Below are 25,160 nucleotides of genomic sequence, written 5' to 3'. Positions count from 1 at the left end.
TTTGTAGCTCTGTCTAAATTGGGTCAAGTTGTATAGTGATGGAACAGCTGATTTTACTTGCTCTTCAACATTGCGTATATGTACAAAGACTAAAGCTAAATATCAAGAAGTGTTTCCATCCTGAGGAGCCCAACAATTCTCTAATTGTTTGAATTCAAAGAGCGTCAGGTTGGCTTGAAAGGGATTTTGAGAACTTGCTGGTCTGTTAAGATTTAGTGTAGCATAGAGAAAGTTGACATGTTTAAGTGGTCAATGCTGTATGCTTTACAATATGGTCATTGAAAGATGCATTCATATAGAATTAATGACCTTCCATGCATGTCTGAGGATGGTGGGAAGGAATGATTGGCAGGAGTGTGCAGGGTGCAGATCTGCCTTCCCACCTCCTTTTGAGTAAGTCAGGGCCAGGAAGGTTTGTGGGCGGTCTTTCTGTCTGAACACAAATTGACATTCTTAAGACAGCGATTAATACAACTCCTTTGGCACACACTAAACAACCAATGTTCCAGTCCCAACCATTCCAAGCCATATACATCTGTCAAGCAGAATACAGTCTATGTATTGTGCCCCTAAATTATTAAAAGTTTCTGCATAACATGTACCTCTAATGGAGGCAGGTCACATTTGAATATCAGTTTTTCTATAATGTTTGAGTTTTAGTATAAATCTGTAAGATGTATCTAAGCTGTATATGATTCACACTATATTCACCTTTCACTTCTCATTGTAACTGAGGCAATGCCATTTCTCGAAACTCTATCTCCTGTGTCCTTTTTTTCCTGACACTGAGTGATTCTTCTCGGCACGCTCATTTCAATTTAAGATTTTGTTAATTTTAATCTTCCCTTCAGGCATTATTTATTTAACGCTTATATTTTCATCTTCATGATAATTGGCCTTTGCCACCTCACTTCTCTTTGTCATCCCTTTGCTTGCACTTCTGACCCTTGCCTGCTCAGTCTTGCCATTGTGCACCAGCTATAGCACCTCAGCTAGGAGGTAGGCTATCTCTGTTCTTGTCTTTTTGTATCTGCCAAGATATCCTGTACTCATCATGGCAGATTCTCATTGTTCCATGTGCATCACTGTACCCAATTTCCCTCTAGTTTGCTTCCTACCACCCCACTCCTTGTTTCTCACAGCTCCTACAACTACTTCCCAGCACTCTTAGATCTGCCGTCTATATTTTAGTGTGTGGCAGCACTAGTTACCTAACATGCTAATAAATTATTTTGTTAACTGTATGTGTGGCCATTTTGCAAGGATACAAAATACCCTGAAGCAAGAATTATGGTTGGGCTGAGAGGAAGAAGGGATAGGGAAAGTTGGGAGTGGAGGAGAGTACTGACGTTTTGGGGAAAGAGATGAATGGCAGACAGGAGAGATATGGGGCAGGGAAGTTGGTGGGAAGAAATAATATAAAAGAGGAAGTGCACACGGCTATTCACAGGAGTTGTTGCACTTTTATTTTCGTTCCTGGGATGGTAATCTTCTAGTCTGACAAAAACCCAGCCGAACCACATTACAATAACATTCATTTTGGGTTTGTTTAAGTTTACAGACTGCAGAAGATGGGAGGTGGCCTAGAGCACAATGGAATAATTAAGTCCTGAGGTAACAAGATACATGAATGGGGGTTTCAGCCGCAGATGAGCTGTGTGTCATACTGGGAGATTGACATACTTGAACTAAACTTTTCACAATAACTAAGCCTTTCTTTGCACTCTTTCTATAAAGTTCTGAATGTAATTTTTAATATTAACCACTTCCTTTTCTTGATGCAAAAATGATATTTATCTTCCTGTCCTTGGCACTTCGTTCAATCTAGGTTGATCACTTGAACATTATCAATAAGAAAGGCCACTCAGGTCATGTAAATTCACTGATCAACACCCTAAAGTGCCTCCATTATAGAATCTAATTGCTTTATAAATAATTCCAAAGCTTTTGACTTCAAATTTCTATTTTACAAATTGATTATGTCTGTGTGTGAGGAAGAATTTCCAGATACTAGTCCTTAATTTATCTAGTTTTAACCCATGCACCTGTCCATACCTTACTCACACACATTAAAGCCATATTTCAGATTTGTCTTCTTCATTCTCACAGAGCCCTTAAACTGTCAATAAGTCCACAAATATCTTCTTTACTATGCTGAAAAGTAAAATTCCTTCTCAACTTCTTTCATAATTCAGAGCTTTGACACTAAAGGACGATTGAGACTAATGAAAGGATGGGATTGGGTTTGATGTTTAAAACTTTGAAAATCAGATTCATGAAACAAATGATCTTTGACCTATCTACCTCTGACTTTAATGAAGTCCTAAAAGTGGGCAAGCAGCAAACTGACTGCAAAGAGCACTTTAAATATGGTCATGATGTGACCCTCATTGTTATTAAGCCATGTACTGACCTGACTCAGACATGTATCAAGTCCTTCCTCATCACTGGATCGAAATTCTAGAAAATATTAATAAAACTGGGGGTGTTCTTCACGGACCCAGGATGAGGGTCTACCATTAAATCATTGGCTTTTGTAAGACAACTAGGAATGGGCTAACTGATCTTGCTAGTAGTGCCCATATTGCAAGAATGAATAGATGACATGAATTTCATATGGTACATGAGTCACCTACTTTTACATCCGCTGTGTCATGTTTGTCTGCATTAACTTTTATTTATAATTGTACTAGCAACCAAACTATTTACTCATTCTATAACTCCTCAGCTGCCCCCTTCAAATTCATAATCTTACCTTGTTTAATTTCATTAGCCATTTCAACCTCTTCTCATTATGTAAATTAGAACTAGCCTAGTTCTCACTTCCTCAAAGAAAACTATCTGGCTTGTCATTTCTGAAATTCAAATTGGCTGCTTCCAATTACTTTCTCTTCACTTAGATAATGTATTATTTTAGTTTTAATTAAAGATTCCAAAACTTTCCCTATCACCACTGTTAAACTAAAAGCCTTGCAAGTACTTTAAGTATAAGAGAGACTAATGTCTCTGCAGTTTATTGAGCTACCCTGTTTGAATGTGGGTGACACACTGACATGGTTTTAATCTAATGGTAGTTCACACTGTTTGCAAGCTTCCTTATAATGGTCACTGTTGCATAAAACTCCAGGCTGAATTTCATTAGAACTCTGGGATAGATATCTTTATGTCCTGTGACGTATAGGCCTTGGGCCTTTATATTATTATTTTATAGCAAAGTCATTAATTTTTAAAGATTCTCTCCATCTGGAGAGACTATTGTTTATGCTGTCCTTGTGAATACTTGGAGTAAGTAGTCATTTAGAAAATTTAATCCCAACTTTGCTGCTCCACTATTTCCAACAATAGAGGCATTATATCAAATGCAATATGGCTACTCTGCATGCACAGATATGACAAGTGTCCTCATCTGGTTGTGAAAGGATAGGCTGGAGGCAGCTCCTGTGTATGTACTGATGATGTCACTGCTTTCCCAGCATGGTGATGGCACAATAAATGCTTCACCACTGGTCAGGGTTGGCACTGAGACTGGGAGAAACAGCAAGTTGGGGAGGTTGTGAGTGGTCAGAGATATTGGGATTTGGCTACAGACAGGAGTGCAGGAGCCGAGGGGAAGGCCAGAAATGAGAAGACTGGGAGGGGCAAGCACACAACACACACACATGTACACGCACACACACCATCATGCACATTTCTGGAAATGCCACTTCCTTCCATCACTTCCATGATGCTGAGTATGAGGAAGCCCAAAGTCATTGTTGATAGCATCTGGCTTGAACTTCAATCCTGCTATCCAGCAACTTTTCTAGATGTACCAAACAATTCATAATTTGAACTAAGCTTTAAAGAACACACCATATTCATCACTGACAGTTTATTTCCACTCTAACACAGAAATTATGCCATGAAAATATTTATACATGCCTATATTGCCTTCAGAGTATTAGGTACTCTAAGATGTCTTCACTGTCTATATCATCCCTGGTTTTCTCCATGAATTAATTTAAATAGATTTGAAAATACCTCACACTGTTTGCACCATGCACCTCTATCTGCAAAGATCATGTTTACTTACTCTAGATTGTCTGTGACTTGGCTGCATTTTACCTTTATAACCTCCTTTTATTCTAATCAACATTTTGAACTGTCCATTCATTTGCATATGTTATCTGTAATTCTTTCTCTGCTTTCACTTGCCATGTTGACAGAGCTTTCACTGACCTCAGATCTACTTTGTATAACTTCCCATCTGAAACACAATGCAGTTGTCTGCATCTTTATATGTTTCCTCATGACCTATGTTTTTGATCAAGGTTTATGTTACTCCTAATACCTCTAATTTGGCACTCATTTTCCTTATGTCAACATGTAAAACACCTTGGAGAGCTTTTATCATTAAACATGCTACAAGGATGAAGATTGTTGGAAAGAATAATTCTCTTGCATTCCTGAAGAGTCTCCTGCCTGCAACTATGACCGAGATGGTACTCCTTAATTGTGTGCAAGAATTAATCAATATCTTGTCTGTTGCGAGCTGAAAGCTTTGGCAATGTTTCCCCAGTCACTTGGCCATTTCCAGTGGTACTGCTGACATCAGAGAGCTGCCGGTCATTTGATTGGCTAACAGCACTTGTAAGAGTTCCTGCCCAGCTGAGGGTGGAGGTCCCGCCTTAACTAATTATCACCATCTCTGCTCCCACCCCTCCCCCTCAACCAGCCCTCACCATCAGATCACTGAGTGGTGAGGTGCCATTCGTTAGGATCCCCTGCATACTCTATAATGTCAGAACATAGACAACAACTTTAATAATGCATTCTTACCATGGGAAAACATTGTATCAAAGTATGATGGGTGTAAATGGAGTTGACAGTAAAGATCTATCTGAACTAGCAGAGAGTCAATAACTAGGCCATTCATTTAAAGTAATCTGTATAAGGAATAGAGGAGAATTGAGGAGGAACGTTTTCACCCAGAGGGGAATTTCCACAATTGTTTCTTTCCCTACCACCAGTTATGAAGTGTGACAAACCAGGTGACAACCTATCTCCCTGCATCGCAGGGTCCCGCTAAGAGTGGTATATCTAAACTGATAGATGCTGCATATTTATCAAGTGATGGAGCTGCATCAGAATGCTCACAATCTCCTCTGAGCCTCTTAGCCTCAACTCATGACAACTGCAGCAATAAAAAACTCAGAGAGCCCAATGAGAGGTGAAAAACTTGAATTAGAATTGACTAAAAGGGAAGGACCAAAGTAACCATTGTGTAATTTATCGGATTTCAGTTTGTGTTAACATTAGTTAAATGTAAGTTAGTGTTATGTGCCATGTTGGGGGTTTGGGAAGGTGGAAAAGGCAGAAATCCTCAATGCACTTTAAAACTCCTTGACAATCCACTTGAGGTAGCGTAAAGTACAGGGTTATGGGTGAGAGCTGGAGGGTCTGATAATGCTGGATAACTATCAAATACAACAAGTTGAATGGCTTGTTTCAGTGCTGTAAATCTTTCCATGGGAAGGCAGATCCCCAGCTGGCTGAAACATTTCTGGAAGTGCATAGGCTGGAGAGAAACACTGTTCCCAGCAGACAGGAGGAAGAGGCAGGTTACTGAAACCAAATGAGCATGCTTACAAGTTGCTCATGAGGTCAGCAGCAGGACTGCTCCCCGAGGAGTTTGCTTCAGAGCCGCAAAAGGTTCAATGCTCTTGAGGGCAGGAAAGGTAAATGGCATTCTACATTGAGCTAGCAAACCCCACATTCGGAATCCCCTGCATTGTATTGCAAAATGCTCTTCAGACCAACAGACTTGGCAGCTCCACACATTACTCTGTCTCCAAACACCTCCAAGCCCATGTGAATGGCCAAACACAAGATTCAGCCCAGTTGCTATCTAATACACATCACTCACTGTCACCCTCCACAAATGTTGTCCTTTTGTTGTGACATTTGTCCCAGAAGCATTAGAGTCAGGAAAATCTTTAATTTTTAAAAAATAGTTGAAAAACTTTGTAATTGTTTTGAAGAATATTGAAAAGGCTTTGAAGGTTTGCATCAGTTTGAAATGGAACAATTGTAATTTTCTTGGATGGTAAGAAAGACTGATTCTTGACTGAGAAGCAAAATCAACAGAAAGGAAATTAATATGAAAAGTGTGTGCCCAGTCACAAAAGACAGGGGAAAGCTACAGTCGAGAAGGTACATTTACACTGCAGGAGCTGTATGTGTGGTACAGTTAAGTAGGACAGAAACATAAAGGGATGGAGCAGAGACCATGACTTGGCCAATTTTATCATAGAGTCCCCACAGTGTGGAAACAGGCCATTTGGCCCAACAAGTCCACGCTGACCCTCCAAAGAGTATCCCACCCAAACCCATTCCCCTAACCCAACACTTTCCATTTCCCCTGATTAATTTCCTCTAACCTACACATCCCTGAACACCATGGGCAATTTAATATGGCCAATTCACTTAAAATGCACATCTTTGGACGATGGGAGGAAATTTGGGTACCCGAAGGAAACCCATGCAGACGCAGGGAGAACTTCGTGTAGACAGTTGCCCAAGGCTGGGGTCAAGCCTGGGTCCCTGGCACTGTGAGGCAGCAGTGCTTACCACTGAGCCATCGTGGCTGAGCTTTGCCAGAACTGACCAGATTATTTAATTGGGTTTATGAATGGAGTCAATTATAGGCACTTCTGATTAATTATGTCATCAAAGCTATTATGCACCTACTTAAGGAGGTTGTGCAAGAGTCTGATGTTTGGTTTGTGAACATCTCTGGAGATCTCAGTTGGAATATGGCTAACAATGAAATTACTTATGAATTGAATTAATTGAGTGGCGAGGTGAGAGATCCTACACACTAGAGGCTGAGTCTGAAAACTTTGGAATTGCACATGATGCTACATGTCTTCACAGAGTGATATGGTTGTCTGTAGTTGGCAAATGTTAATTTGGATCCAAGCCAGTTGGTAAGTATGTCAGAAATGAAGGTAACTTTCTTTGAGGATAGATTTTTTTTAGCTACTTAGTTTTACTGCTACCTCAATACAGCAGTTACATCTGCTCCTTTTTTATGTTTGTATCCATTTAGTTAAAATTAATTGATCAAATAACCCCAACCAGCTGCTTAACTAATGCTTACATTAACATAACAGAAGCATCTTTGTTGCATCAACTATCTAAAGTTAATTTTACCTTTTTATTTGATGCATCATTTGCCTGTTAACTAAAGTTCAATTTGTATTGGTTCTGATTTGTGCAAAAGTTAAAAGCTATAACAAGTCGGATCTTGTTGGGAACCTCTTCATTTGGTGGTTGACTAGTAAATTTGGATGATTTGTTATGGTTCTCCATGCGGATCAAAACACCATCCTCTCAAAACATTCCATTTCTCAAATTCTCGGTTCTTAGTTTGTCTCCTTGTAGGAAAGAGAGTACAGAGCTCAAGGGAAAGAGATAAAACCTGGACATCCTGAACACTGCAGAGAGGAGGTGATGGAATTGATAGAGATTATTAGTATTTCCATATGATAAAGCCACATGGAACACAACACTTACTTAAATTTACTGATGTTAACATGAACTGAAATCCAATAACTGCACCATGATTACTTTGATCCTTTCCTCTCGTCAAATCTATTTCATATCTTTCATCTCTCATTGGGCTCCCTGGGATTTTTTTTGCTGCAGTTGGCATGAGGGGAGGCTAAGGATTTCTCAGAGGAGGTTGTGAGCATTCTGAAGGAGCCCCATCACTTGATAAACATGCAGCCTCTGTCAGCTCAGAAATACCAACCTTAGCAAGACCTCCAATGCAGGGAGATAGGTTGTCACATGGTTAGTCATACTTCATAACTGGTGTTAGGGGACAGAGACAATATTGAAAAGTCCCCAATAAAGATCGCAGAACTCATTGAGCTCTGTTCAGCTGAGCACAGGTATCGAGGCTAGAGGTTGGAAAGAGGAAAATTGTGGAGCAGCAACAGGAAATGTGTTAATAACTTTTGACATTTTCAGTGGCTCAGCATATCCTGGGTTAGAGATTGAAGGATCCCATCTCTATCATTGATGTTTCAGGTCTTGTTGCTGATGACCACTTCCACACAGACAGTCACCATTTTCATGGAGCATCTGATGCAGGAAGAGACTAATTGCATTCTGGTCATCATCTGCATGCTCAGATCATCAGCTAAGTATCTGAAGAAAGCCTTGTTTGGCCATGCAAAACTTCACCTGTCTGACTCTGCTCAAGCTGCTTTCACTTCTCATCTCCTGGCTGCCCACTCCTTAGTCAGAGGCCACAAACTGACTCCTCTCTTATTGATAGAATCTGGCCCTGCATAAGTGCTGGTGGGTCTGTCTTTGGTTGGACACCCAAAACCAGGAATTGTCCACCTTGTACATCTGAGTAATCAAGGCAGGAAAATGAGCAGCCTGCCTCTGGCTCTGCATTCATGTGCTATATGACTTCACAAACTCAGATTAGTATCCTTGTTGAAATCTATCACAGGCATCCCTGGCAGCTAGGTGACAGACTACAGGAGGGCCCCTCATCTGCTACTCCTCTTCACACTTCTCCACCTCTGAGGATATAGAATGATCATCACCCTGCTCCTTATGCAGTTCCAGTCCTCTCTCAAGCTCAACATTGTGCAAGGTGCAGCAGGTTATTACCATTCTGGGCACTTTACTGATGCGCGCTTAAGATTGTCCAAATCACATCTCTACCTCCCTGCTAACTTTCTCAATGCTCATGCTGTGCTGGTGTGGCCCTGATTGTATCTTTCCTTTGTGTCAGTGGTAGGGATGCAAGTACTGTAGATGCCATCAGTCACATCCTCGCCCTTATCTCCAGAGAGAAGTCTGGTGAAGCAAAGTTCTATGAGATGCCACTGACATTTAATCATGGCAGCTCCCAGGAGAACCTGCATATGCAATGCAAAGAAAACCTTCCAGTGTTCCCATTCCAGCTGAACATTAATGGAGTGAATCCCTCCCTACTGATGTATACCTGTGGATGATCAGATGTCATTTTTATTGCCATTTGTCAATGACTCATTGCCACCTGTGGGTACCTCTTGCAGGAAGGCTTTGTCTCAGGATACAGCAGATAGCAGCACTGACCTAAAATGACTGTCAGTTAGCTGAGGGAAAAGGCTGCTGCTGCAGCACAGATAACCCTTGGCCTTATCTATACTGCAAACCATCTTCTTAAACCCATCTCCACTCTCACCTCCAGAAACAAGAAGATTTATTGGTAGCAGTTTCAACTAGTGAAACTCTAAAAGCACAAGTGTAAAATTATGAATGAATGACTTTTTAAAGCTCAACACACACTATTGTCACTATAGGGTCCATTTCTTCTATAGAATGGGAATGGATATGTAATTGCCATAACTTTGCATGGACAATATAAAGGGCCATAGCTTGGCATGAAGGGTATGAGGGGTCATAGACTGGGCAGTGGGCATAGCATGGCAGGGGAGTATGGGCAAAACCTTTTGAACCTACCTTTAAATGGATTTGCTCATCCATTCTATGGTGCACGATAGCTTGGAGCTGCCACCTTCACCCCATCCCGGGATTCTACCTGATTCCATGAAAATTCTTCCCAAGTATCTTCTAATGTGGATCAACGTCACATTTTGTTTTATAATGCTCCAGTGAAGCGCCTTGTTTTATTACATTAAAGGCATTGTATAAGTTTATTTTTGCTGCTCCTGTCCCTAATCAGAGATGCAAGATAAAATTTTTAAAACTGCTACCATACTGCGATGAAGGTTGCCAGTACAGAAGGGTAGACCAAGGAGGATTTTATTTGATTTAGGTTTATTGTTACATGTACTCAAGTACAGGGTACAAGAGTACAGTGACATTGTACTCTGAAATGAGTACAATGTTGCCATTCTCGGCACCAGCTTAGCTATAAAGGTACCTGAGTACAAAATCTTTAGAAAAAATAAATAAATAATTTAGAAAAGTTAGAGTGCAAGACAGTAGAAGTGACTTCCAACATTGTGAAATCACCTGAACCAATCTTGTGAGTAAATGACTTTTACTGAGGTAAGGAAGGAGCTGTTTTTGTTCAGTATTCAGTTTATCCAGCTGTTACCCTGTCAAGCCCTGCTGTACTCTCAGCTTGTTGACACTGATGTGTTTCAGAGAGCTCAGAAACTGACTCATTGGTGGTTAAAGCCAGAAAGCAAACTTAATTATGCTTTTGATTTCCTTCTTGCACATTTAATTTTCAGACATGCCACCCTTCCTTGCTCACCTTCAAAGCTACATTCTTTAAATACAGAAGTTAGTGGGATCACAACTGCTTTCCAGATCATCAACTCTATTTATTATCATTTTACTCTGCCTGACCCTGAGACCTGCATGTGCCTGTGCCTCTCTGCAAATTAAAATTCTGCTCTTGGCAAAAAATTGAAAGGACTGCGGATGTTGAGAATCTGAAATAGAAACACAAATTGCTGGAAAATCCCAGCAGATCTTTGTTTTTTTATTTTTAAATTTTTTTTTGAGTGCAAGCAGCAGAGGAGGTAAGATGAACCTGAAAGACTGCAGCTAAGGTAAGGCAGTTTTTTAAAAATTACTTACCGGTAGTGGACAGCGGTGTTTTCCCTTTCACAGAATGAGCGGGAGCAGCGGAGGAAGTGACGAGGACCAGAGGGGCAGCCGGGAAGGAAAGCAGTGACCATATATATCAGCAAGGCGACTAAACCCGAGACTCTACTACTGTAGTGTCTCCCACCCGCTCTCCTTCTCTAACCTAGTTAATAAGGTAAGGTTCATTCTAAACTTCCTCTATTGAATATAAGTTTGTTATTAATTTTACAGCAACTTGAACTAAGCTTTCTACTTTACTACTGAGTGGGTGTTCAGATAAGTCGGGTATGGATACTAGGGCAGTTGCTTGCTCCTCCTGCAGAATGTGGCAGGTGGGAGACATGGCACATGTCTCCGCTGGCTACATCTGTGGGAAGTGCACCCAACTCCAGCTCCTTGAAAACCGTGTTAGGGAATTGGATCTGGAGCTGGATGAACTACGGATCATTCGGGAGGCTGAGGGGGTAATTGAGAGGAGTTACTGGGAGTTGGTCACTCCTAAGGCTCAGGACCAGGATAGATGGGTTATAGTTAGGGGGAGGAAAGGGGACAGACAGACAGTACAGAGATCCCCTGTGGACATTCCCCTCAGCAATAAGTATACCATTTTGGATACTGCTGGGGGGGGATGACCTACCAGAGGAAAGCCATAGCAGTCAGTTCTCTGGCACTGAGCCTGACACTGTGGCAAAGAAGGGAAGGGGGCAGAATAGAAAAGTACTCGTGGTAGGGGACTTGATAGGAGAATCGACAGGAGATTTTGTGGTCAGGATCGGGATTTCTGGAAGGTATGTTGCCTCCCTGGTGCCAGGGTCCGGGACGTCTCCGATCGGGTGTATAAGGTTCTAAAAGGGGAGGGCGAACAGCCAGAAATCGTGTTACATATTGGCACTAATGATATAGCCAGGAAAAGGATCGAGGATATAAAAAGTGATTTCAGGGAGTTAGAATGGAAGTTGCAAAGCAGGACGAACAGAGTAGTGTTCTCTAGTTTACTACAGGTGCCACAAGATAGTGAGGCAAGGAACAGGGAGCGGGCACAGCTTAACACGTGGCTGCGCAGCAGGTGTAGGAGGGAGGGCTTCAGATATGTAGATAATAAGGATGCCTTCTGGGGAAGGTGGGACCTGTACATAAAGGACGGGTTGCATCTGAACTGGAAGGGGACCAATGTCCTGGGTGGAAGGTTTGCTCGAGTAGTTCGAGAGGGTTAAACTAGTATGGCAGGGGGGTGGGAACCTGAGCTGTATACCGGAGGTGAGTGTTGATGCAGATGAGGCAATCGCAAGAGGTAGACCAGCTAGTGGGAGGGATTTTCCTGGGAAGGAACCAAGAGATCAGTTAAAGTGTGTTTTCTTTAACGCAAGGAGTATCAGGAATAAAAGTGATGAACTTAGAGCATGAATCAGTACCTGGTTCTATGATGTTGTGGCCATAAAAGAGACATGGGTTCCTCAGGGGCAGGAATGGTTGCTGGATGTTCCAGGGTTTAGAGCATTTAAAAACAATAGGGAGGGAGGAAAAAGAGGAGGGGGTGTCACACTACTAATCAGAGAGGGTATCACAGCTCCAGAAGCTTCCATTGTCGAGGAAAATCTGCCTACCGAGTCAGTATGGGTGGAAATTAGGAACAGCAAGGGAGCAGTCACCTCGTTTGGGGTTTACTACAGGCCCCTCAAAAGCAGCAGGGAGATGGAAGGAAGCATAGGTCGGCAGATTTTGGAAAAGTGTGGACGTAGTAGGGTTGTTGTAGTGGGTGACTTTAACTTTCCCAATATTAATTGGAACCTCCTTCGAGCAGAAGATTTGAATGGAGCTGTTTTTGTAAGGTGTGTTCAGGAGGGTTTCCTAACTCAGTACGTTGACAGACCGACGAGGGGAGAGCCATTCTAGACTTGGTGCTCGGAAACGAGCCGGGCAGGTATCAGATCTTGTGGTGGGAGATCATTTTGGCGATAGTGACCACAACTGCCTCACATTCTACATAGCTATGATTTAGAGATGCCGGTGTTGGACTGGGGTGTACAAAGTTAAAAATCAATTAAACCTGTTGGACTATAACCTGGTGTTGTGTGATTTTTAACTTTACATAGCTAAGGAGAAGGAGAGGATTAGGCAAAATGGGAGGGTATTTAATTGGGGAAGAGGAAATTACGATGCGATTAGACATGAGTTAGGAAGCATGGATTGGGAGCAATTGTTCCATGGTAAAGGCACTATAGACATGTGGAGACTGTTTAAGGAACAGTTGTTGCAAGTGATGAATAAATATGTCCCTCTGAGACAGGCAAGAAGTGGTAAGACAAAGGAACCTTGGATGATGAGAGTGGTGGAGCTTCTCGTCAAAAGGAAAAAGGTAGCTTACATAAGGTGGAGGAAGCTTGGGTCAAGCTAAGCTCTAGAGGATTACAGGCAGGCGAGGAAGGAGCTCAAAAGTGGTCTGAGGAGAGCCAGGAGGGGGCACGAGAAATGCTTGGCAGAACGGATTAGGGAGAACACAAAGGCATTTTATACTTATGTGAGGAATAAGAGAATGGTCAAGGTGTTAGAAAGGATTCTGAGGGATAGGATTTATGACCATCTGGAAGAGCATGGCTTGATTAAATGCAGTCAACATGGCTTTGTGAGGGGCAGGTCATGCCTCACAAACCTTAACGAGTTCCTTGAGGATGTGACAAGAAAAGTTGATGAGGGTCGAGCTGTGGATGTGGTGTATATGGATTTCAGCAAGGCATTTGATAAGGTTCCCCATGGTAGGCTCATTCAGAAGGTCAGGAGGAATGGGATACAGGGGAACTTAGCTGTCTGGATACAGAATTGGCTGGCCAACAGAAGACAGCGAGTGGTAGTAGAAGGAAAATATTCTGCCTGGAAGTCTGTGGTGAGTGGTGTTCCACAGGGGTCTGTCCTTGGGCCTCTACTGTTTGTAATTTTTATTAACGACTTGGATGAGGGGATTGAAGGATGGGTCAGCAAGTTTGCAGACGACACAAAGGTTGGAGGTGTCGTTGACAGTATAGAGGGCTGTTGTAGGCTGTAGTGGGACATTGACAGGATGCAGAGATGGGCTGCGAGATGGCAGATGGAGTTCAACCTGGATAAATGTGAGGTGATGCATTTTGGAAGGTCGAATTTGAAAGCTGAGTACAGGATTAAGGATAGGATTCTTGGCAGTGTGGAGGAACAGAGGGATCTTGGCGTGCAGGTGCATAGATCCCTTAAAATGGCCACCCAAGTGGACAGGGTTGTTAAGAAAGCATATGATGTTTTGGCTTTCATTAACAGGGGGATTGAGTTTAAGAGTCGTGAGATCTTGTTGCAGCTCTATAAAACTTTGGTAAGACCACACTTGGAATATTGCGTCCAGTTCTGGTTGTCCTATTATAGGAAAGATGTGGATGCTTTGGAGAGGGTTCAAAGGAGGTTTACCAGGATGCTGCCAGGAGGGCTTATCTTATGAAGAGAGGTTGACTGAGCTTGGACGTTTTTCATTGGAGAAAAGGAGGAGGAGAGGGGACCTAATTGAGGTATACAAGGTAATGAGAGGCATAGATAGAGTCGATAGCCAGAGACTATTTCCCAGGGCAGAAATGACTAATACGGGGGTCATAGTTTTAAGTTGGTTGGAGGGAAGTATAGAGGGGATGTCAGAGGTGGGTTCTTTACACAGAGAGTTGTGAGAGCATGGAATGCGTTGCCAGCAGCAGTTGTGGAAGCAAGGTCTTTGGGGACATTTAAGAGACTACTGGACATGCATATGGTCACAGAAATTTGAGGGTGCGTACATGAGGATCAGTGGTCGGCACAACATCGTGGGCTGAAGGGCCTGTTCTGTGCTGTACTGTTCTATGTTCTATGTTCTATCTGGCAAAATCTATGGAGAGAAATCAAAGTTAACGTTTCGGGTCCGTTGATCCTTCTTCAGAACTTGATGTATCAAGTGCTGAAGAAGGGTCACCGGAACTGAAACATTAACTCTGATTTCTCTCCACAGATGCTGCCAGTTATGCTGAGATTTTCCAACAATTTCTATTTTTGCTTAAAATTCTGCCCCATGTCTTTAGCATTGTCTAACTAGATGAAAGATAATCAGCAGAACTCAAGAAAGATGGACAGAAGCGAACAAACAAAAAGAATATTAATGTTAATCATAAGTATTTTGAGACAATTTACAAGTTAAATGAGATACTAAAAGCACGACTCTCCATTTGAGGTGCCATGAGTGGGATGGAAGAGGAGACCGTTGTCTCGGTTTACTTACTTGATGTAATATGGCACTTTGTTTGGTGAGATGGCCCTCTCCCAGGGAACCTGGACAGAAGCTGGAAGTATGAGTCATACAGAGATTTGGATAGAAAATATGAAAACAAAATTCACAAAATCACTTTACAGCATAAATTGCATTTTAGGTCATACATTTGAATTCATCAGCTCTCATCTTGAAGTATGTGGGCGATTGTCCCTGTGATCTAATTGTCATAACAAGAAAAATTACAGTTTGCTTTGACTAAATGTGTAAGGACGATGTGTACATTTTATAATGTTTCTCAAAGTTCAGGAGAATTGAATTTTTAAAGGAATTTTTACTTTAAAGCTCAAATCAATTATTTGAATGCTAGTAAAGTGGTGTTCGGTACCGAGATAATGACCAGTAAACTACACAGGTTACCAGACATTGATGAGTGACTCCTGTGAAGGATAACGGATATTGTGAATTGTTTTCTACATATAAGCATCTCAACATGAATATTAAAAAGAAGTAAATGTGAGGAAAATTACAGTCTTTTCTTGGGAGAAGAAGGATGAAAATACAGAATTCAAGAAGATGGTCTGTGTTGTTTTTGAACAGATTGCTTTAAGAAGCAAAGAGATAATAGAGGTTTGTTAGGATTTAAAAGTGGAGAAATTCCCAGCTCCAGATGAATTGTATCCTAGGCTGCTGTGGGAGATAAGAGAGCAAATTACAGGAGACTTGACCCAAATTTTTGAATAATTTCTGGCATCATGGGAGATGCCAGAGGACTGGAGGACAGCTAATGCAATTCCACTTTACCAGAAGGGTGGTAGATAGAGACTCACTGGTCTATAGTTCCCTGGTCTAACATCAGTGATAGGGAAACTGTTGGAGAAATTAGTGCAAGAGAAAATTAATGTCTATTGAGAGAGGTAAGGTTTGATCAGGGATACCCAGCATGGTTTTGTCAGAGAGAGGTCATGCCTAACAATTCTAGCAAAATATTTTGAGGATGTGACCAAGTGTTTTGATGAGGGTAGGGCAGTTAATGTGGATTTCAGCGACGCCTTAGACAAGGTGCCACATGGGAAACCAATAACGAAAGTAAAAGTCCATGGGATCTAGGGTAACTTGGCAAGTTGGATCCAAAATTGGCTCAGTGACAGGAGACAGAATATGGTGGAAGAAGGCTTGTGCGTGTGTGTGAATGGAACACAACGTGCAGTGGCATACCACAGGGATCAGTGCTGGGTCCCTTATTGTTTGTGATGTTCATAAATGAGGCAGATAAGAGTGTGGTGGTATGTCAAGTAAGTTTGTGGATGACACAAACATTGGTTGGGTGGTTGACAGTGAGGAGGAATGTGTTAGGTTACCAGCATAAGTAAAATGGATTGATCACATAGGCAGATCAGTAGCAGATGGAATTTAATCCTCATAAATGTGAGGTGATGCACTTTGGAAGAAAGAATAAGCAAGGGAGTACTCAATGATTGGAAAACACCATTATGCTCAAAGGAACAAAGGAATTTTGAGGGTGCTTGTCCACAGATTCCTGCATGACAGGTTAACAGGATGGTTAAGAAGGCATTTAGGATACTTGCCTTTATCCATCATGGCATGGATTAGAAGAGTGGGGAGGTCATGTCTGGGCTATACAGAATTTTGGTTAGGCCTACAGCTGGAATACTCTGTGAAGTTCTATTCACCACACTATAGGAAGGATGTGATTGCATTGGACGGGGTGTAAAAGGGATTCATCAGGATGGAGCATTTCAGCAATGAGGACAGATTGGATAAGCTTGTTTTCTTTCAAGCAGAGAATCTTGAGGGAAGACATAAGATATAGGTATATAAGTTTATGAGGGGCATGGACAGGGTGAGTAGAAAGCAGCTGTTCTCCTTAGTTAAAGGGTCAATAACAGGAGGGCATAACTTTAAGGTTAAGGGCAGGAGGTTTAGAGGGGATATGAGGAAAGACATTTTTACCCAGAGTTTGCCAGGGGTCTGCTTGAGAGGATTGTGAGACAGAAAATCTCACAACTTTTAAAAGGTACTTAAAAAGCACTTGAAGTGTAAACACATTCGAGCCTATGGGCCTAATGTGGGAAAGTGGGACAAATGTGGGTAATCTTTTTTTTGGCAGTACAAACTCGCTGGGCTGAATGGCCTCTTTTGTACTGTATGATTCTATGAGTCTAAATGCAGTTTAAACATAGATTTACTCTAGTAGGCTTTGAGAAGATTTGTAGCTCAGTTTGAGGTTCTGGATTAAAGATTGCTCACTGAGCTGGAAGGTGTGTTTTCAGACATTTCATTACCATATTAGGTAACATCATCAGTGAGCCTCCAGTGAAGCACTGGTGTTATGACCTGCTTTCTACTTATGTGTTTAGGTTTCCTTGAGTTGGTGATGTCATTTCCTATGCTGATGTCATTTCCTGTTCTTTTTCTCAGAGGTGGTAAATGGGGTCCAAGTTGATGTGTTTATTGATAGGGTTGCAGTTGAAACGCCATGCTTTTAGGAATTCTCGTGCGTGTCCATCCAGAACTTAGATGGATGTGTTGTCCCAGTCGATTAGAAAGCAGCATTAGAAACAACACTGAAAGACAACAAACTCACAGAAGAAACCCAGCAAACCATCAGATAGACAGTCACACCAACATTAAGCAGGAAAAAGAAAGGAAACACACTGAATACACAAGAAAGAAAAGCACTAGAAGGACTCAAAAAAGATAAAAACGTTGTAATCCTACCTGCAAACAAAAGACGCTTGACTGTCATCTTAAACTGAACAGACTACATTGAGAAAGCGAACGCACTGCTTGCAGATACCGACACTTACCAACAGGTGGCGATAGACCTGACCTCCACAACTACAGAACCGAACCACATCCCTACTAAAAACACTTCAGAGAGTTAAACAAGACAGACTTCCAAAAAAAATGGAACCAGATGGATCTAACACACCACGCTTCTATGGATTACCCAAAATTCACAAACCAGGAGCTCCCCTTAGACCCATAGTCTCGCTACCTGGAACACCAACGTACAGACTAGCCAAGGAACTACACCAAAGACTAAAACACTTAGTAGAAGACTCATGCCACTCCACTCACTCCACCCAAGAATTCCTGAACACCATCAAAGACACTAAGATAGAAGAGAATGTAATAATGGTCTTCTTTGACGTAACAGTCCTAATCACATCCATCAACATCAACCTGGCCAAAGAAACACTTATTACACTATTAGATGAACCAAAGACACATAAACCAAATACCACCAACCACACCAGCAAGGACAACATTGTCACGCTAGTGGACCTGTGCCTTACCACCCATTTCACTTTCAATAACAAAACCTACAGATAAACCAATGGAACACCCATGGGATCACTGATATTAGGGGTCTTAGCAGAAGCAGTAATGCAGAGACCCGAAAAAACAGCTCTGTCAACCATCCAACCCAAACTTTGGGCCTGCTACGTGAATAACACCTTTGTCATCACTAAACAAAACACATTAGAGGAAATCTCAAGACCATCAATAATATCCTTACTGGCATAAAATTCACTAAAGAGGAGGAAAACAATAACAAACTGCCATTCCTAGATGTCACAGCAGAGCAAACAGCCAATGGGGAACTACAAACCAGGAAAACAACACATACTGACCAAATACTGAAGTACAGAAGCATTTATTCCAACACCCACAAAGAAGCTGCAGTAGAGCATCATTTCAATGAGCCACCACACACTGCAGCACAGAGGAACTACAGAAGAGCACAGGAAAATCACCTATACAGTGTATTCAAAAAGAGCAGGTATCCAATGAACAGTTGAGGTGTGTTGCTGGAAGAGCACATCAGGTCAGGCACCATCAAGGAGCAGGAAAATTGACGTTTTGGGCCGGAGCCCTTCATTTTCCTGCTCCTCGGATGCTGCCTGACCTGTTGTGCTTTTCCAGCAACACATTCTCAACTCTGATCTCCAGCATCTGCAGACCTCACTCTCACCCAATGAACCCAGTCTGCCAATTACACAGCAACAAATTCAAACAAGCAGACAAAATGCGTTCAGAAACCCTAGTCACTCTTCCCTACATCAAAGACATCTTGGAAATGACTGCCAGACTACTCAGACCTCTTGGCATCATGGTAGCCCACAAACCCACTGATACACTAAAACAGCAGCTCATGAACTTAAAAGGCCCTATACAGACAACAGGCAAAATGAACATCATTTACGAAATACCTGACAAGAACTGTAGCAAACACTACATTGGACAAATAGTCAGAAAGCTAGCCAACAGGATACATGAACATCAATTAGCCACAAAACGACATGACCCACTATCACTAGTGTCCCTACAGATGAGGAAGGACACTTTGGCTGGGACAATACATCTATCATAGGACAAGCCAAACAGAGACACACACAAAAATTCCTAGAAGCAAGGCATTCCAACTGGAATGCTATAGACAAACACATCGTCTTGAACCCTCATTTACCACCTCTGAGAAAAAGAACAGGAAATGACATTACCAACCCAATGAATCTAAACTCATAAATAGAAAGCAGGTCATAACACCAATGCTTCACTGATGATATTACCTAGTATGGTGATTAGATTACTTACAGTGTGGAAACAGGCCCTTCTGCCCAACAAGTCCACACCGACCTCTCAAAGCACAACCTACCCAGACCCATTCCCCTTCACCAAACACTATGGCCAATTTACCTAACCTGCACATTTTTGGACTGTGAAAGGAAACAAGAGCACCCGGAGGAAATCCACGCAGACACAGGGAGAATGTACAAACTCCACACAGTCGCCTGAGGCAGGAATTGAACCTGGATCGCTGGTGCTGTGAGGCAGCAGTGCTAACCACTGGGCCACTGTGCTGCCCATGGAACATTTGAAAACAAACTTTCCAGCTCAGTGAGCAAACTTACATCCATAGATTGACTTTGTCAATCCTCAACCACTTTATTTAATAAAGTATTTAATAAAGTCAACTGAGTGTGTGATTAATTATTTGATTGTATGAATGTTAATAAAAAGAGTTCCTGTTCTCTTCATAAACTAAGCATACATCTCCAAACTATGTCTTACTGAACTTACTCGATAAAAAATGTTGGGACCCTGGGCCAAAGTCACGGTGAGCATCTTGAAGCTGCTTGAGGCGTTCATTTATGGAAGTCTGTGGAATGAAGAGCAATAGACATGAAAATCTAAGGACAGGATATTATATAGAACAGTGATTACAATAAAGGATTTGTAATTCCTTTCTGATCAAAGAGTTCCATAAACATTTTGCTTATGGAAAGATAAGGGAGAGCGATTGATTTGAGTATAAAATATTCCACAAAACTATGGTCAAAAAAACTATTTTTCACAGTCTTCTCTCCCATTTTTATATTTCTAATTTCAGTACTGTTGAATGTGATGGTACCAGAGCTGAACTGTAACTAAGATGCTTTGATTCTATTTTGTGGCATGTATCTTATGTCAAGTTTCAAATATCTGATAATTTAGTTTCTGCAAAATGGAGAAATTTGTTTGACCTTTTTGTCTTTTTGAATGTACATATGAATAAGAGCTGAAAATCTAGTCTTGCACATTAAGGCAATGGGCAGCAGCATGTTTTAAGTACATTGTTTAATGCCAGAACCATAAGTTCCTGTACTCCATTTCCAACACGTATGGGGAAGGAGAAGCAAGTTGAAGAAAAATACATGAAAAACACAGAAAAAAGTAATGTCCTGGACCAGAGAGATACTTTCCCCTTACAGATTTCATATCCAGTAAAGTATTTCCAAAATAAACTGGAAAGAAATGAAAAAACCTCATTCAAACTTGACACTTCATTTGACCCTGCTAATATTTTCACCACTTTTAGTGCTTCATAGTAACCTTAAATGGACATTAAGCATTGACAACCTCCTTAAGGAACAGATTCATTTTACAAAAGCTGAAGCCTGGCATCACCTAATGATCACACACACACACACACTCAAAGATTTTTCAAATATTCAAAGAAGTTTTGAGTTTTATATGTCTTTCACTACAAGGCTTTCACTTCAAATTTCCTCCACTCACCAAGACTGTAAGCTCCCAATTCAACCTTAAGATCACAAACATCTTTATTGTAAACCTCCCTCACTTGGTTCTAACATACTTGATGCTGGAATATTGCATCTAAAAGTCTCTCTCCTTAGCATGGCTATCCCGGAAATTCAACTCGCTGTTATCGAGACGTCTACACCCTTTTGGGAATTTCAACAGAACTGTACCTGAAAGAGCTGTTTTCTACAATAGAATTGTACTAAACTGAAAAAAAAAACTATTTGAGACCAGAACCACACATGCAATCTATTCCGCCGCTATGATTAATGTCTTGCTGATCTTTTTCATTGTTCATCTCCCATATACGCTGCTCACATGTCAGTTACTGAAAGCAAGTTGCTTTACCAAAACTAATTTCTAGGGAAATCTAATTCTTAAAATGTCACTTCAACCTAAAATACAGAGTTTCCATGAAGGTACGGGGCCAGCACACTTGGGCGTTATAGGAATAGAAAGATATACAGATAATCAAATACCGTATGAGAAAGTGGGTTTATGCATTCTGAATTAATTACTTAAACTGATCTAACTAGCCAGAATTGTAAAAGTAGGTTGCAAGGTTGGATTAGTATCCTGGAAGTTAATTTGGCTATGTTTGGTAGTCAAGAAGATATTTCACAGATCATCTGAGAGTAATTGACTCTCTTCATTAAGCCATTTAAATATGTGCTGTGTAGTTGATGCCATGGAAAATTGTACATCGATTTAATTGGCCAAAAGTCCTTTTTCTCTTGTTCTATTTTAGGAAAAAAGAGTCTGGAATGAGATAAAAGTTATCTAACTCAAGGAGGTCACTGTATTAATGATTATTTATAACGTACCTGTGAAAGTAATTTTTTGGTCTTGGAACCTTGTCAAAGGGATTACTCTTTGTGGTCCAGTTTGAATGCACATTTGCTTGTTGGTGATTGAATGTTTGTGTTTTTGTTCCCTGGAGTTTGAGATCTGGGAATACTTTGAATTTAGTTGACATTTTGGGAATCTATGATGATTTGGAAGTGTAATATTTGTCCATATTAGTGTGGAACATATATGTTTAATGTAATGTACTTGTGAAGGAGCCATCAATGATTGTTCTTCTTACAGATCATGACTGCCCTACTGCCAATTTCTAACTAGTCACATTCTTTGATTTTTTCATGAAAGCCAATCTTATTTAATTGAAATCAGTTTAATATGGAGGAAAACAACATTCCAAACTTTCAAAAATGTCTTTCCCTTTGATTCTTGCACCACTTGACACCAGTATAAACCTGCTCTCAACTCCGCTATAATTTCATGCTACTGCCAAAGATCAATTTCACCCCTTTTTACCCCCAGGTGTTGGACTAGTCAAAGAATTGACTAAAGGAAGTAAAAGCAGTGGCACTATAACCAAATTAGAATCAATCTGCACACTGCTTTCCTCTCAAAGTTTTCTGAAGCATGTTTATTTTGTAATTAATAAATCAATTAAATTTGATCTTATGGTATAGTACAGTGACATTAACATTTCAGCATCCTGGCCTCAGGTGCAGAATGATTCTGTACCAGGATTAAAACAGATGTCTGCTTATTTCCGAAAAAAAAGGTCTCAGCCTAATAGTGAGGAAAATCACCCAGACTTTAACATTTGCTCATTAATTGAAGAAATTACAGTGAATTTTATATAATTAGTTAAAAATGTAAAACTGAAAGCATAAAAATGGATGTAAAATATCCCAAACCAACAATCCTGTTTTCAGAAAATGATACGAGCAGAATTAACTTTCTTTAGTTGTTTTGGACTCATTTGTTTCCACATAAGTTTAAGACTCCTGCATCTCATTTGTGAGTATGGAGTGCCAGTTGTAGCTTTATTCTATTTTAATTTCCCTTCCTCACTGAGAATTGAAGTTTTAATTCAACATTATTTTGTAAAACATATTCGTGTAACAGAAGTTAAGATACTACTGTTAATATCTGTGTCTCTGGACTAGGCATTATTTGTGCATATGAAGCTTTTTGTTAACATGAACCTTACCAAACTATCAAAATAAAAATTGTGAGTAGACAAGACTTTTTTTTAATGCACCTGCAGTCATTTCACAGACTATAACAATATAATGAGCGATGACTGATCACAACCGCTTAAAGAACCAAATTTGGGATTTAAATTGAGAGACTAGAACAAGGTAATTATAATGGATTTCAGAGTTGGAAACTGTGCACATTTTATATTATAAAATAAAGTTTTGAATAAATGAATTTCCAACTTGTATTGAAGACTTTTAACAAAACTCATACTCAATACAAGGAAAACAGGAAATTTAATAGCTGAGTGGAATATGCATATAATGAGACAATCCTGATATAATTTTCTGTATACAACCCTAAGCAGATTTGAATGATTTTGTGACACGAAATTCTGTTTGTTCAGTTTCCATCTCTCAATTAGAAAATATGGTTATATTAGTCAATATTTTAAACCATTTGTATTAATCCTGAATTACATAATCAGAATTAATTGGCAAGATCGATTGGATTTTATACCTTTATACATTGTCAGTGATCTGTGTCATTGCCTCATGGTTAATTTGAAGCATGGCTGCTTTGTTTAATGTTCACCTGGACCATCCCTTAAAACAAATTGATCATTGTACCCCCAATTGGCAATAGAAGCAGGCAATATGAGGAGAAACACTGTAAAGACACTGAGGCAAAAAAGAAGAGGGAGGTTGAAGCAAAAGCGTTGTAAAAAGAATCTAAGTTCTACTTGGGATCCCGAGCCTATGAGTTGCATACCGACACTATTTGAGGATGGGGATGACACTGATGGGGATGAGGAATAGGGATTTTATCCCAGGATACCCACTGAGTCCCTAATGTCTCCTGATAGTTGCCAGCACATTCACTGATTCTAAACCTCCCTCTTATTCTGAAGGTGAAGGGTCCGATATTGGTCACCAGCTTCATAGCTGACATCATGGGGATGAGCAGCCTGGACCATCCTCAACCAAGGGCCGTCCTGGGAAACAGAGTAATGTTAATGAACCAAGCCCCTGACCGCAAGGAGAAACTGGCCCAATTTGCTCAATATGTCCGAAGGACAATACAGATGTATAATGCCACTCCTCAGGACTTGTTTGCTCTTGGCTGTATGATCCTGTCATCTGAGAAGTTACCATGTGGCAAGGGTAGATTGGCCAGGGTGGTGCAGGGCCTGTCTGCAGTTACGAGGACTTGAAGGAGAGATTCCCTAACAATCATGCAAAAAAAAGGAGGGATTGTGGAAGTAATTTTGTGGCCCTGGAAGCCATTTTATTTGTACCTCAAAACCTAGCTAGGCTAAAAATCATTACTAAGAGAAGTTTATAAATAACAGTGTAACAAGAATTATATGACTTGTCACAATGTTGGTCCTTTTACAAGGTTAATTTTCCCCTGAGGTTTTTTTTCCAGAGAGAGGGCAATTGGCCAGCATCCAACCAGGCTGGGTTTGAAGGGTTTTTTGGGGTCCTTTTTGTCTACCCCTAACAGATAATGCCTCCAGCCTAAGGCTTTCAAGTCTTAAAAAAAGATATAATCAAAAGGGAGTGTCCAGCTAGCTGTGTAGCTAGCCTTTGTTTAGATTAGAGTTTTTGATTCAGTTCAGCAGCAGTGTGTATGAAGAAAGGCTGCTGGCTCTCTCCCTGCTTCTGCCCTTCTGACTTCGTAAGCTTTTTGTGTCATGTTTACTCTTTGTGCTCAAGATCTGTTTATGGAGATTGTTGCAAGTATTTTTGGAACAGCATCATTAAGACGGGATAGTTTGTCAGGTTGGATAGGATAAGTTAGCTGGTATTTTATTTTCTGTTCTTTGTGCTTCATTCTGTAATTTTGTAAATAAATCCTGTTTGTTTAAAATTTGGCAGTTGGATCAACAAATTGGAAAGTTATGGTCTGGGTTACCTGCTTAAAAATATATTGAGGGATCGGGCCTGCTCCATAACAGATTGGGGGCTCATCTGGGATTTGTAGGTAGTTCCCAATTGGGATTTTGGATTCGAATTGGAGGCAGCGAGTGGTAGGGATTGATTTGGTTGGTTTAGACAGCGCTGGGATAGCAATGACTCTTTCAGTCACCAAGAGTTTTCTGGGGGTAGAAGAAGTCACCTTGGGGGTTTTACAAAAGGTAGTTGAGGCCAAGCTGCGGGAGTTAGCTGATAAGTTGGAGATGGAACAA

The 25,160-nt window shown here is 40.8% G+C and overlaps 1 protein-coding gene across 6 annotated transcripts in view; it reads right to left on the bottom strand.

Annotated features, from left to right (window-relative positions):
* The window catches only part of drp2 (dystrophin related protein 2), a 394,171-nt gene that overhangs the window by 57,844 nt on the left and 311,167 nt on the right, over positions 1 to 25,160 (bottom strand). For all 6 annotated transcript variants that reach the window (XM_072594927.1, XM_072594931.1, XM_072594928.1 and 3 more), the window contains 2 exons: positions 19,973 to 20,051; positions 14,873 to 14,933 (listed from right to left, as the gene is read on the bottom strand). In XM_072594927.1, coding sequence (XP_072451028.1) covers positions 14,873 to 14,933; positions 19,973 to 20,051 — 140 coding nt within the window. The remainder of the gene's footprint in view (positions 1 to 14,872; positions 14,934 to 19,972; positions 20,052 to 25,160) is intronic.

This window comes from Chiloscyllium punctatum, chromosome 25 (assembly GCF_047496795.1).
Source record: "Chiloscyllium punctatum isolate Juve2018m chromosome 25, sChiPun1.3, whole genome shotgun sequence".
NCBI classification, from domain to species: Eukaryota; Metazoa; Chordata; class Chondrichthyes; order Orectolobiformes; family Hemiscylliidae; genus Chiloscyllium; species Chiloscyllium punctatum.
The sequence above is the reverse complement of the archived record's forward strand: the minus strand, read 5'-3'. Positions and strand labels throughout refer to the sequence as shown.